Source organism: Ranitomeya variabilis, chromosome 1 (genome assembly GCF_051348905.1).
Source record: "Ranitomeya variabilis isolate aRanVar5 chromosome 1, aRanVar5.hap1, whole genome shotgun sequence".
NCBI classification, from domain to species: domain Eukaryota; kingdom Metazoa; phylum Chordata; class Amphibia; order Anura; family Dendrobatidae; genus Ranitomeya; species Ranitomeya variabilis.
This window is the reverse complement of record NC_135232.1, coordinates 202619899-202634488: the sequence shown is the minus strand read 5'-3', so window position 1 is coordinate 202634488 and position 14590 is coordinate 202619899. Positions and strand designations below refer to the sequence as shown.

The 14590-nt window shown below is 55.9% G+C and overlaps 1 protein-coding gene across 2 annotated transcripts in view; it reads left to right on the top strand.

The window, feature by feature from the left end:
- Positions 1 to 2700: 2700 nt before the first annotated feature.
- The window catches only part of SUSD2 (sushi domain containing 2), a 354318-nt gene continuing 342428 nt past the window's right edge, over positions 2701 to 14590 (top strand). For both annotated transcript variants that reach the window (XM_077292088.1, XM_077292084.1), the window contains exon 1: positions 2701 to 3073. In XM_077292088.1, the coding sequence (XP_077148203.1) occupies positions 3007 to 3073 (67 nt within the window). In that variant the 5' untranslated portion in view covers positions 2701 to 3006. The remainder of the gene's footprint in view (positions 3074 to 14590) is intronic.

Below are 14590 nucleotides of genomic sequence, written 5' to 3'. Positions count from 1 at the left end.
ATGGAAACCCAGCAGACACTTCTAATGTCACATCATCACCAATACCGCATCCCTGGACTTGTTCTTAGTGTCATGACAAACCCAGCTCTGCTTAACTGCTGGGTCCTGATTCATATTTTCCGAAGTGCAATTCCCAAAAGAACAGAACTCCGCCATTTGGCCAGAGAATTAGAGGCCACGTGTTAATGAAGGCAAGGAGGAGCAGAGCTGGGACCCCCTGCTGTCTTTTGTGCAAGTCGGCCAACATCAAGGGAAAGCTCTAGACTGATCGTCACCGACATCTAGAGATGAATTATGAAAGTACCGTGCATCTCAGGGTTAGGTCCAATATACCACCAGAATCCTGGGAGCCCTCCACATGCATCCCTGCATCTCATCTTGCTCTAGAGGGCCCAGATACCGAGTTATCAAGACTGGCTCTCCAGAACCACTTAGGCAACCCAAGTTTGGACTCTCCGTATCGATCCAGCCCCAATGAACCCGTTGAGACATCAGTCGTCCCGTTTGGACCCCCCCAGTAAGTTATGACCCATACCTGATATTGGGAATTAATTCAGCTAGGAGGACAAGGGGGAAGAATTCAGTCCAACCCAGAGGGGTGGTGGCAAGTATGGGAGGGGGCGAGCTAGGGGTTAGAAGCTAGCTACAAACGTGACGCCTTTGTCTTTGTTCTGTCATGGAAGCCACGTCACGTTACGTGTGGAGACAGACCAGAAACTAGGAACGTGCCTGTGGATATGAAAACTGCCTTTCATCCACAAGTGATAAGAAACGGTAACGTGGCACATGCAGCTAACTTCAATCCCAACTTGTACCCTACTTTTATCTGTACTTCTGGCTGTAATATCTGTATATTACTCTGTATATATCTGTAGTATCTGGTGCACTTTTCGGCATTTAAAATATCAATTCATTTTGGGCTGCTCTTTTATCTTGAAACCCAATTTCCCACATACGTGAGTCTGGCTAGTACTTGTACACTACCTGGAGTTGGTTTCTGACCCGCTATAAGCTTGGTAACGGACCGGGCTTATATCTATCAAGGAACTGGTGGCAGCATACCATTCTGGTGCTATTGGAGGATCCTGGAAGTGACATATCGGAGGTTTATATATATATTCCCGGCCTGAGACTGGTGATATATTTTCTGCCCTCACTGCAGAGTGCCCCGATAACCAGTACGTGACAGGGCAGCTTCTCCGGTGACTACTTATCCTAGGTGCAGTTCCCTGACTGATATGAGAGTAAGGGAGGTGCCAGAGAGCTGCGACTATGTAAGCTCCCTCACAGATTGGTGATGGCAGGGTGATATCCGTATCCCCCGGCACCCTCTCGTCCGTGTTTCCTTACACTCGGCTTTATTGTTTCAAGGTTCCTGCCATCATTATCGGTTCTGTTTTTCCAAAGTGAAAGTCAGCATACTCTGCTTATACAAGGAGCCAGCTCTGCAGTTACAAGGTGACGCTCCACAAACTCAGTTCTGCTCTATAAAGGTGCCAGTTGCATACTCGACTCTTATATTCCAAGATGCCAGTCTGTATATTTTGCTCTGTTATTCTAAAGAGCTTGTCCTCATATTCATTTTTGCTATTCCAAAATGCCTGTCTTCATAATCGGCTCTTCTGTTTTAAGGTGTCATCCTGTATGCCGACCTTTAGCAGTCCACGTCCAAGGTGCCATCCAGCTTACCCAGTTCTGCTATTCTATGCCTAAGGTGTCGCTCAGTATATCCAGTTCAACTATTCCAGGTTGCTACAAGTACTGACCAGTTTATTTAGCTCTGCTAATCCATGTAGCTAAACATGCCGTACAGCATTTCCAGCTCTCTTGTTCTTTGCTGCATCAACTCATCCTGTAGTGTGCTGCTTATCCAGACCTATGGCTTTAAGAATCCACTTTGCCGAGTGACGATTACAAAACAAAATCCCTAAAATATAATACTCCACTGACATTCTAATTAGCCTAGATGTGTCTTATCAAGCAACAAACAAGTTACAGTGGATGATAGTGTTTCAAAAAAGGAACATGGAGAACCATGTGTCCAAATGTAGATTAAATGACCAATACACCAAGAGATAGATGAAGTATTTTCCCCAGTTCATAACCTTCTTGGAAAGCCACAAATCGTTCTTAAAACAGTTCATAATTTGCAAGCTGTCCTTGATGGTTCATGTTCCAGGGCGTCCTACAGGGCCTACACATATGATGCCAGATGAGGTAGGGTTTTTAGTGAGTGGACACTGTGGGCAGTACCTTTTGCTTCATAGTCTATTTGCATGCATGAAAGTTGTCAGGAGCAGTCCCTTCTGAATATAGATGTCTTTGTGGCTATTGATCACTGTTTTAGAATTCCTGAAGTCCTTATGATAGGTCATCAATGTCAGGTCAGTGAGGGTCCAAAACTCCGCACCCTAAATTAAAAAGCTGTTTGCAGTGTCAGCGGTGGACAGATGTGGACAGTGTATAAATGTGGAAAGATGCATTCATATCTATCCATTTATCTGGCAGTCAATCTATGTTGGTTTCTCATGAATAAGTGATCAATCATGTGAGGTCCCTCATTATTAAAATGACTGAATCAGTTGATGTTTAGCATGTTTATCTCTGCATTGTGTGCCTGAGTCTGACTGAATGGTCTTTGTACTATGGAATTGCTTCCTGTCAGCAAAGTATAAAACCTGGCACTTCTCTGGTGTTGTCAGTTGTTTGCTGGGAGCGCTGCCAGGCTCTCTGTATAAAGTCTGCCTTCTCCTACTTCAGTGCTTCTGGCTGCACTTACTTAAGCCAGGGCTTCCCTGCCACTGAGGACAGACACAACCTTCTCTGTTCTAAGGACTCTGCCTGCACCTCCCCCAATACTGTGTCCTAGGGCTGCCCCAATGGGGGTGTCAGCAGCAGCTGTTTGATCCACATCCTTCACCCCATTGCCAGGCCTTCATCACTGCCCTGTCCTCCGTTACCCTGTGCTTGACTGGCATCTGATGTAAGAGAAATCTGCAGCACAATATGCCTTCCCTACTGCATTGTACTGTATGCTTCCTTGCTGTCCTCTACTTTACTTACCAAGTCTCAGGTAAGAGCAATTTTCTTAAATGTTATGTTACTTACATGATGTGTCACTCATAGTTTACCAACTGTCTAAAGTGGTGAGTAGTAGGACTGACTGCAATAACATGGAAACGGGCCTAAATGCAAATGCAACAAATCTTAACTTTAGATGTTCAAACACATTAGAGCTAAGTCTGCTGTTTTCAGTGGGATCTACAGACTTCTTTTAAAGGGTACCTTCCAGTTCCACCAATTTATGATGTGAAAAAGTTACATTGGCCAAGGTCTGGGGCCTGAGACCCCTACAGATTGCTAATGAATGGGCAGATGCATCTTGCAAAATGTTTCTGTTTGGCGCTGATCAGTTTGTCTTCTTTATGGATTAATTGTATATGTGGTCTGTGTGGCAGCAGGGTGGCTCAGTGGTTAGCACTGTTACTCTGCAGCGCTGGGGTCCTTGAGTCAAATCCCACTTAGGACAACATCTGCAAAGAGTTTGTATGTTCTCTCCATGTTGCGTCAGTTTCCTCCAGGTATTCTAGTTTACCTCTACACTCCAAAGACATAATGAAAAGGAATTTAAATTGTGAGCCCCAATGGGGATAGTGATTATCATGTCTGTAAAGCGCTGTGGAGTATGATATCGCTATATAAGCAAGCATAATAAATTTACACCCAAATGCTTAATGATCAAAACTTCAGGAAAGACACATGACATTTTAGCAGTTTCTGAAAATGATATAACTTGTTAAATGTATGGAGGCCTTCAGACTCTTCCCTGATAACAAGGGAATGAATATTTGACCATGTTCAATTTCAAAGTCCAATAACAGCTGCTTACTCCTTTCATCCCATAGTGGAGAATTAGTTAGGAAATGCTGTGAAAAGCTTTCACTAGGCGATAATTACCCCAGCAATCCTGAATACGGGGCTTTGGAACCCAAAAAATGGGGCTCGGAAATCCTGAATAGCGTGGAGGTGTGCAAGAACAGCCTTTTTTGCAGATTGCATCAAACTGTTCATTTAGCAACTCTTACGTTTTTTACTATCTCACTGATGGATTTCTTTTTTCAGCCTAATGATGGTCTATTTCTCTTCCATTGATTGCTCCTTTGTCCGCATATTGTGGGTTCACAGCAATAGCTTCCAAATGAAAATGCCACACCTGTAATCAGCTCCAAATCTTTTACCTACTTAACTGATGATGGATTAATGAGGGAATAGCCCATGCTGCTCATTACAGAGCTTTTAAGATAATTGTCCAATTACTATTGGTCCCTTTACACATTAAAGAGCTGTAATTCATAACCCTTAGTCCAGTTAGGATGTAAATATGCCAAAGTTAAGGCTGCGGTCAGACGGCTATATGTTCTGATGTGCGAGAATTGGGTCAATTATGCTAATGACACTCTGATCAGCGTTTGAGTCGAGTGTAATCTTAGTGCGATCCAATTCTCTCACATGGAGATGGAGGAAGGAGACTGAGAATGGAACTTTATTTTTCCATCTTCTCTATTGTTTTTGTACGCGTAAATCAGACTGCACTCAGATGACATCTAAGTGCAGTCATATGTTTTACATCCACCCATAGGCTCATATGGGTCTGCATGTTCTGATTATCGAATATAGTATAACATTGGGCCGTGTGCTATCCAATAAAACATCAGATAGCACTTGGCCGTGTTATAACCTCGCATGAGCAAGCCCTAAGGACTCATTCACAGGTCAGTATTTGTATGTCAAAACCAGAAGCATCTTCAAAACACAGAACAAATGGCAATTATATTTTTTCTCTGTAATTTCCACTCCTGGCTTTGGTATACAAACACTGATGCAAAAATTCTGACATGAGAATGATGCCTACAGCTGAGAGTCTGCACTTTTTTTGTTTTAGTGGACAGCTAATGCAAAAACCTGTATCACTGTCCAAATATTTTTTAACCTAACTGTATATGCATTTGTGCCTCTCTGAAATTTTGTTACGGGTACTGAATTTAATTTTATGTGGTTATTTCTGCGCATCATCTCTAATATGTCTAGTAGTGCATGTAAAATTAAATCTGTTGGTTTCTTTTTTTTGGACTGGTCTTTTTGTTCTACTGCAACATTTTGACCTTTTCAGGTATTTATATCAAGTATACTCTTCGGAATAAGCAGTAATGTTGGATTTCAAAGAGTATTCTAACTACGCACATTTTTGGGATATCATGTATGTCATGATTGGCTTGTCGTGAATGTTTGAGCTAGCTGGGCATGTGCATAGTCCTATCTATTACTGTCTATGGGAAATTGCAGAGCCAGTCTTTGTGACAGGGTCTCTAGGGTCACATTCAGACATTAATGACATATTGTATGACATCTGTTAATCATCTGAATTCCCCTTAGGCACATAGAGGCCATGTGATTGGCAGGACCATCATTATTTAGAAATATAACTTTAAATAGTAATATAAAAATTGACATGTTTCAATATTAATAAATAGCACTATTTCCGAGTACAATTCTTGGCAAATATGGCAAAAATTCACATACAGGTCCTTCTCAAAAAATTAGCATATAGTGTTAAATTTCATTATTTACCATAATGTAATGATTACAATTAAACTTTCATATATTATAGATTCATTATCCACCAACTGAAATTTGTCAGGTCTTTTATTGTTTTAATACTGATGATTTTGGCCTACAACTCCTGATAACCCAAAATACCTGTCTCAATAAATTAGCATATTTCACCCGACCAATCAAATAAAAGTGTTTTTTAATACCAAACAAAAAAACCATCAAATAATAATGTTCAGTTATGCACTCAATACTTTGTCGGGAATCCTTTGGCAGAAATGACTGCTTCAATGCGGCGTGGCATGGAGGCAATCAGCCTGTGACACTGCTGAGATGTTATGGAGGCCCAGGATGCTTCAATAGCGGCCTTAAGCTCATCCAGAGTGTTGGGTCTTGCGTCTCTCAACTTTCTCTTCACAATATCCCACAGATTCTCTATGGGGTTCAGGTCAGGAGAGTTGGCAGGCCAATTGAGCACAGTAATACCATGGTCAGTAAACCATTTACCAGTGGTTTTAGCACTGTGAGCAGGTGCCAGGTCGTGCTGAAAAATGAAATCTTCATCTCCATAAAGCATTTCAGCCGATGGAAGCATGAAGTGCTCCAAAATCTCCTGATAGCTAGCTGCATTGACCCTGCCCTTGATGAAACACAGTGGACCAACACCAGCAGCTGACATGGCACCCCACACCATCACTGACTGTGGGTACTTGACACTGGACTTCAGGCATTTTGGCATTTCCTTCTCCCCAGTCTTCCTCCAGACTCTGGCACCTTGATTTCCGAATGACATGCAAAATTTGCTTTCATCAGAAAAAAGTACTTGGGACCACTTAGCAACAGTCCAGTGCTGCTTCTCTGTAGCCCAGGTCAGGCGCTTCTGCCGCTGTTTATGGTTCAAAAGTGGCTTTACCTGGGGAATGCAGCACCTGTAGCCCATTTCCTGCACACGCCTGTGCACGGTGGCTCTGGATGTTTCCACACCAGACTCAGTCCACTGCTTCCTCAGGTTCCGGTCACCTCTTCTCGTTGTACAGCATTTTCTGCCACATTGTTTCCTTCCAACAGACTTACCATTGAGGTGCCTTGATACAGCACTCTGGGAACAGCCTATTTGTTGAGAAATTTCTTTCTGGGTCTTACCCTCTTACTTGAGGGTGTCAATGATGGCCTTCTTGACATCTGTCAGGTCGCTAGTCTTATCCATGATGGGGGTTTTGAGTAATGAACCACACAGGGAGTTTTTAAAAGCCTCAGGTATCTTTTGCATGTGTTTAGAGTTAATTAGTTGATTCAGAAGATTAGGGTAATAGGTCATTTAGAGAACCTTTTCTTGATATGCTAATTTATTGAGACAGGTTTTTTGGGTTATCAGGAGTTGTATGCCAAAATCATCAGTATTAAAACAATAAAAGACCTGACAAATTTCAGTTGGCGGATAATGAATCTATAGTATATGAAAGTTTAATTGTAATCATTACATTATGGTAAATAATGAAATTTAACACTATATGCTAATTTTTTTGAGAAGGACCTGTATTTAATACTAATAAGGTGAAAAGTGGTTCTTGGTATCCTTGTACCATCAGTAAAAAGCAATGCTTAAAGGAGTTTCCATCTTATATGATATGCCATCACCTTATTTTTGGCAAATTCAAAGAAAAAGGTAAAGCACTCTTATGGTAGGAACGTTAATGATGATGGATACTGTAACAATGTTGGTCCCCTCACTTTGTAAGGTTCTGTGGGGCACAACTCCTGGTACTGTATGGAGTATCCATCTAATACAGTTTTGCCTGTAGGGCTGAAGAAGCCTCTTTTCCACATTAACGCATTGCTGGATGTTACAGATCGTGGCTGTGCTGCTGCCAGAGTATAGTTCAGATTCGGAGGATATTTCGTAAGTTTTGTATTGTACAATGCCTTTCAGGGTCGAACAGAAATTTTCGTCAGGTCAGTAGCAAAACAGACCTGATAAAATGGTCTTTTTGACCCTGAAGCGTATCTAATATATAATTGCCTAGAATACTACTTCCTGCAATTTGTGCCAACTTCCGTGGCTTTGTCCGGAGCTAATGTCCGGAGCTAATGTCCGGAGATAAGTGACGTCATCAGTGTCCTACACCCAGGCAGAGCACAGTGGCCCCAGGCAGAGCACAGGGACCCCAGGCAGAACATGGGGCCCCAGGCAGAGCACAGGGGCCCCAGGCAGAGCACAGGGGCCCCAGGCAGCATATGGGGCCCCAGGCAGAGCACAGGGGCCCCAGGCAGCATATGGGGCCCCAGGCAGAGCACAGTGGCCCCAGGCAGAGCACACACCAAATCGGAGGCCGAGGGGCCCCGCCAACCAAATCGGAGGCCGAGGAGCCCCGCCCACCAAATCGAAGGCTGAGGGTCCCCGCCCACCAAATCGGAGGCCGGGGGTCCCCGCCCTCCAGATCGGAGGCCGAGAGGCCCCGCCCACCACATCGGAGGCCGAGGTGCCCTGCCCACCAAATCGGAGGCCGAGGGGCCCCGCCCACCAAATCGGAGGCCGAGGGTCCCCGCCCACCAAATCGGAGGCCGAGGGTCCCCGCCCACCAAATCGGAGGCCGAGGGTCCCCGCCCACCAAATCGGAGGCCGAGGGTCCACACCATCCAAATCGGAGGCCGAGGGGCCCCGCCCACCAAATCGGAGGCTGAGGGTCCCCGCCCACCAAATCGGAGGCCGAGGGTCCCCGCCCACCAAATCGGAGGCCGAGGGTCCCCACCAACCAAATCGGAGGCCGAGGGTCCCCGCCCACCAAATCGGAGGCCGAGGGTCCCCGCCCACCAAATCGGAGGCCGATGGGCCCCACCCACCAAATCGGAGGCCGAGGGTCCCCGCCCACCAAATCGGAGGCCGAGGGTCCCCGCCCACCAAATCGGAGGCCGAGGGTCCCCACCAACCAAATCGGAGGCCGAGGGTCCCCGCCCACCAAATCGGAGGCCGAGGGGCCCCACCAACCAAATCGGAGGCTGAGGGGCCCCGCCCACCAAATCGGAGGCCGAGGGGCCCCGCCCACCAAAGCGGAGGCCGAGGGTCCCCGACCACCAAATCGGAGGCCGAGGGTCCCCGACCACCAAATCGGAGGCCGAGGGTCCCTGCCCACCAAATCGGAGGCCGAGGGTCCCCGCCCACCAAATCGGAGGCCGAGGGTCCCCGCACACCAAATCGGAGGCAGAGGGACCCCGCCCACCAAATCGGAGGCCGAGGGGCCCCGCCCACCAAAGCGGAGGCCGAGGGACCCCGACCACCAAATCGGAGGCCGAGGGTCCCTGCCCACCAACTCGGAGGCCGAGGGTCCCCGCCCACCAAATCGGAGGCCGAGGGTCCCCGCCCACCAAATCGGAGGCCGAGAGTCCCCGCCCACCAAATCGGAGGCCGAGGGACCCCGCCAACCAAATCGGAGGCCGAGGGGCTTCGCCAACCAAATCGGAGGCCGAGGAGCCCCGCCCACCAAATCGAAGGCCGAGCGGCCCCGCCCACCAAAGCGGAGGCCGAGGGGCCTGGCCCCGCCCACCACATCGGAGGCCGAGGGGCCCCGCCCACCAAATCGGAGGCCGAGGGGCCCCGCCCACCAAATCGGAGGCCGAGGGTCCCCGCCCACCAAATCGGAGGCCGAGGGTCCCCGCCCACCAAATCGGAGGCCGAGGGTCCCCGCCCACCAAATCGGAGGCCGAGGGTCCCCGCCCACCGAATCGGAGGCCGATGGGCCCCACCAACCAAATCGGAGGCCGAGGGTCCCCGCCCACCAAATCGGAGGCCGAGGGTCCCCGCCCACCAAATCGGAGGTCGAGGGGCCCCGCCAACCATATCGGAGGCCGAGGGGCCCCGCCCACCAAATCGGAGGCCGAGGGTCCCCGCCCACCAAATCAGAGGCCGAGAGTCCCCGCCCACCAAATCAGAGGATAAGGGGCCCCGCCAACCAAATCGGAGGCCGAGGGGCCCCGCCAACCAAATCGGAGGATAAGGGGCCCCGCCAACCAAATCGGAGGCCGAGTGTCCCCGCCCACCAAATCGGAGGTCGAGGGTCCCCGCCCACCAAATCAGAGGCCGAGAGTCCCCGCCCACCAAATCAGAGAATAAGGGGCCCCGCCAACCAAATCAGAGGCCGAGGGGCCCCGCCAACCAAATCGGAGGCCGAGGAGCCCCGCCCAACAAATCGAAGGCCGAGCGGCCCCGCCAACCAAAGCGGAGGCCGAGGGGCCCGGCCCCGCCCACCAAAGCGGAGGCCGAGGGGCCCCGACCACCACATCGGAGGCCGAGGGGCCCCGTCCACCAAATCGGAGGCCGAGGGGCCCCGCCCACCAAATCGGAGGCCGAGGGTCCCCGCCCACCAAATCGGAGGCCGAGGGTCCCCGCCCACCAAATCGGAGGCCGAGGGTCCCCGCCCACCACATCGGAGGCAGAGGGGCCACGCCCACCAAATCGGAGGCCGAGGGGCCACGCCCACCAAATTGGAGGCCGAGGGTCCCCACCCACCAAGTCGGAGGCCGAGGGGCCCCACCCACCAACTCAGAGGCCGAGGGGCCCCGCCCACCAAATCGGAGGCCGAGGGGCCCCGCCCACCAAAGCGGAGGCCGAGGGACCCCGACCACCAAATCGGAGGCCGAGGGTCCCTGCCCACCAAATCGGAGGCCGAGGGTCCCCGCCCACCAAATCGGAGGCCGAGGGTCCCCGCCCACCAAATCGGAGGCCGAGAGTCCCCGCCCACCAAATCGGAGGCCGAGGGGCCCCGCCAACCAAATCGGAGGCCGAGGGGCTTCGCCAACCAAATCGGAGGCCGAGGAGCCCCGCCCACCAAATCGAAGGCCGAGCGGCCCCGCCCACCAAAGCGGAGGCCGAGGGGCCTGGCCCCGCCCACCACATCGGAGGCCGAGGGTCCCCGCCCACCAAATCGGAGGCCGAGGGTCCCCGCCCACCGAATCGGAGGCCGAGGGGCCCCACCAACCAAATCGGAGGCCGAGGGTCCCCGCCCACCAAATCGGAGGCCGAGGGTCCCCGCCCACCAAATCGGAGGTCGAGGGGCCCCGCCAACCATATCGGAGGCCGAGGGTCCCCGCCCACCAAATCAGAGGCCGAGAGTCCCCGCCCACCAAATCAGAGGATAAGGGGCCCCGCCAACCAAATCGGAGGCCGAGGGGCCCCGCCAACCAAATCGGAGGATAAGGGGCCCCGCCAACCAAATCGGAGGCCGAGGGTCCCCGCCCACCAAATCGGAGGTCGAGGGTCCCCGCCCACCAAATCAGAGGCCGAGAGTCCCCGCCCACCAAATCAGAGGATAAGGGGCCCCGCCAACCAAATCGGAGGCCGAGGGGCCCCGCCAACCAAATCGGAGGCCGAGGAGCCCCGCCCAACAAATCGAAGGCCGAGCGGCCCCGCCAACCAAAGCGGAGGCCGAGGGGCCCGGCCCCGCCCACCAAAGCGGAGGCCGAGGGGCCCCGACCACCACATCGGAGGCCGAGGGGCCCCGTCCACCAAATCGGAGGCCGAGGGGCCCCGCCCACCAAATCGGAGGCCGAGGGTCCCCGCCCACCAAATCGGAGGCCGAGGGTCCCCGCCCACCAAATCGGAGGCCGAGGGTCCCCGCCCACCACATCGGAGGCCGAGGGGCCACGCCCACCAAATCGGAGGCCGAGGGGCCACGCCCACCAAATTGGAGGCCGAGGGGCCCCGCCCACCAAATCGGAGGCCGAGGGGCCCCGCCCACCAAATCGGAGGCCGAGGGTCCCCGCCCACCAAATCGAAAGCCGAGGGTCCCCGCCCACCAAATTGGAGGCCAAGGGTCCCCGCCCACCAAATCAGAGGCCGAGAGTCCCCGCCCACCAAATCAGAGGATAAGGGGCCCCGCCAACCAAATCGGAGGCCGAGGGGCCCCGCCAACCAAATCGGAGGCCGCCCCGCCAACCAAATCGGAGGCCGCCCCGCCCAACAAATCGAAGGCCGAGCGGCCCCGCCAACCAAAGCGGAGGCCGAGGGGCCCGGCCCCGCCCACCAAAGCGGAGGCCGAGGGGCCCCGACCACCACATCAGAGGCCGAGGGGCCCCGCCCACCAAATCGGAGGCCGAGGGTCCCCGCCCACCAAATCGGAGGCCGAGGGTCCCCGCCCACCAAATCGGAGGCCGAGGGGCCCCGACCACCACATCAGAGGCCGAGGGGCCCCGCCCACCACATCGGAGGCCGAGAGGCCCCGCCCACCAAATCGGAGGCCGAGGGGCCCCGCCCACCAAATCGGAGGCTGAGGGGCCCCGCCCACCAAATCGGAGGCCGAGGGTCCCCGCCCACCAAATCGGAGGCAGAGGGTCCCCGCCCACCAAATCGGAGGCCGAGGGGCCCCGCCCACCAAATCGGAGGCCGAGGGGCCCCGCCCACCACATCAGAGGCCGAGGGGCCCCGCCCACCACATCGGAGGCCGAGAGGCCCCGCCCACCAAATCGGAGGCCGAGGGGCCCCGCCCACCAAATCGGAGGCTGAGGGGCCCCGCCCACCAAATCGGAGGCCGAGGGTCCCCGCCCACCAAATCGGAGGCAGAGGGTCCCCGCCCACCAAATCGGAGGCCGAGGGGCCCCGCCCACCAAATCGGAGGCCGAGGGTCCCCGCCCACCAAATCGGAGGCCGGGGGTCCCCGCCCACCAAATCGGAGGCCGAGGGGCCACGCCCACCAAATCGGAGGCCGAGGGGCCACGCCCACCAAATCGGAGGCCGAGGGTCCCCGCCCACCAAATCGGAGGCAGAGGGTCCCCGCCCACCAAATCGGAGGCCGAGGGGCCCCGCCCACCAAATCGGAGGCCGAGGGTCCCCGCCCACCAAATCGGAGGCCGGGGGTCCCCGCCCACCAAATCGGAGGCCGAGGGGCCACGCCCACCAAATCGGAGGCCGAGGGTCCCCGCCCACCAAATCGGAGGCCGAGGGTCCCCGCCCACCAAATCGGAGGCCGAGAGTCCCCGCCCACCAAATCGGAGGCCGAGGGGCCCCGCCCACCAAATCGGAGGCCGAGGGGTCCCGCCAACCAAATCGGAGGCCAAGGAGCCCCGCCCACCAAATCGGAGGCCGAGCGGCCCCGCCCACCAAAGCGGAGGCCGAGGGGCCCCGCCCACCAAATCGGAGGCCGAGGGTCCCCGCCCACCAAATCGGAGGCCGAGGGTCCCCGCCCACCAAATCGGAGGCCGAGGGTCCCCGCCCACCAAATTGGAGGCCGAGGGTCCCCGCCCACCAAATTGGAGGCCGAGGGTCCCCGCCCACCAAATCGGAGGCCGAGGGGCCCCGCCCACCAAATCGGAGGCCGAGGGGCCCCGCCCACCAAATCGGAGGCCGAGGGGCCCCGCCAATCAAATCGGAGGCCGAGGGTCCCCGCCCACCAAATCGGAGGCCGAGGGGCCCCGCCCACCAAATCGGAGGCCGAGGGGCCCCGCCCACCAAATCGGAGGCCGAGGGTCCCCGCCCACCAAATCGGAGGCCGAGGGTCCCCGCCCACCAAATCGGAGGATAAGGGGCCCTGCCAACCAAAACGGAGGCCGAGGTGCCCCGCCAACCAAATCGAAGGCCGAGGAGCCCCGCCCAACAAATCGGAGGCCGAGGGTCCCCGCCCACCAAATCGGAGGATAAGGGGCCCTGCCAACCAAAACGGAGGCCGAGGTGCCCCGCCAACCAAATCGAAGGCCGAGGAGCCCCGCCCAACAAATCGAAGGCCGAGCGGCCCCGCCCACCAAAGCGGAGGCCGAGGGGCCCGGCCCCGCCCACCAAAGCGGAGGCCGAGGGGCCCCGCCCACCACATCGGAGGCCGAGGGGCCCCGCCCACCAAATCAGAGGCCGAGGGGCCCCGCCCACCAAATCAGAGGCCGAGGGGCCCCGCCCACCAAATCAGAGGCCAAGGGGCCCCGCCCACCAAATCGGAGGCCGAGGGGCCACGCCCACCAAATCGGAGGCCGAGGGTCCCCGCCCACCAAATCGGAGGCCGAGGGTCCTTGCCCACCAAATTGGAGGCCGAGGGTCCCCGACCACCAAATCGGAGGCCGAGGGGCCCCGCCTACCAAATCGGAGGCCGAGGGTCCCCGCCCACCAAATCGGAGGCCGAGGGTCCCCGCCCACCAAATCGGAGGCTGAGGGTCCCCGCCCACCAATTAGGAGGCCAGGGGTCCCCGCCCACCAAATCGGAGGCCGAGGGGCCCCGCCCACCACATCGGAGGCCGATGGGCCCTGCCCACCAAATCGGAGGCCGATGGGCCCCGCCCACCAAATCGGAGGCCGAGGGTCCCCGCCCACCAAATCGGAGGCCGAGGGTCCCCGCCCACCAAATCGGAGGCCGAGGGTCCCCGCCCACCAAATCGGAGGCCGAGGGTCCACACCAACCAAATCGGAGGTCGAGGGGCCCCGCCCACCAAATCGAAGGCCGAGGGGCCCCGCCCACCAAAGCGGAGGCCGAGGGTCCCCGCACACCAAATCGGAGGCAGAGGGACCCCGCCCACCAAATCGGAGGCTGAGGGGCCCCGCCCACCAAAGCGGAGGCCGAGGGTCCCCGACCACCAAATCGGAGGCCGAGGGTCCCTGCCCACCAAATCGGAGGCCGAGGGTCCCCGCCCACCAAATCGGAGGCCGAGGGTCCCCGCCCACCAAATCGGAGGCCGAGAGTCCCTGCCCACCAAATCGGAGGCCGAGGGGCCCCGCCAACCAAATCGGAGGCCGAGGGGCCCCGCCCACCAAATCGGAGGCCGAGGAGCCCCGCCCACCAAATCGAAGGCCGAGCGGCCCCGCCCACCAAAGCGGAGGCCGAGGGGCCCGGCCCCGCCCACCAAAGCAGAGGCCGAGGGGCCCCGCCCACCAAATCGGAGGCCGAGGGTCCCCACCCACCAAATCGGAGGCCGAGGGTCCCCACCCACCAAATCGGAGGCCGAGGGGCCCCGCCAACCAAATCGGAGGCCGAGGGGCCCCGCCCACCAAATCGGAGGCCGAGGGGCCCCG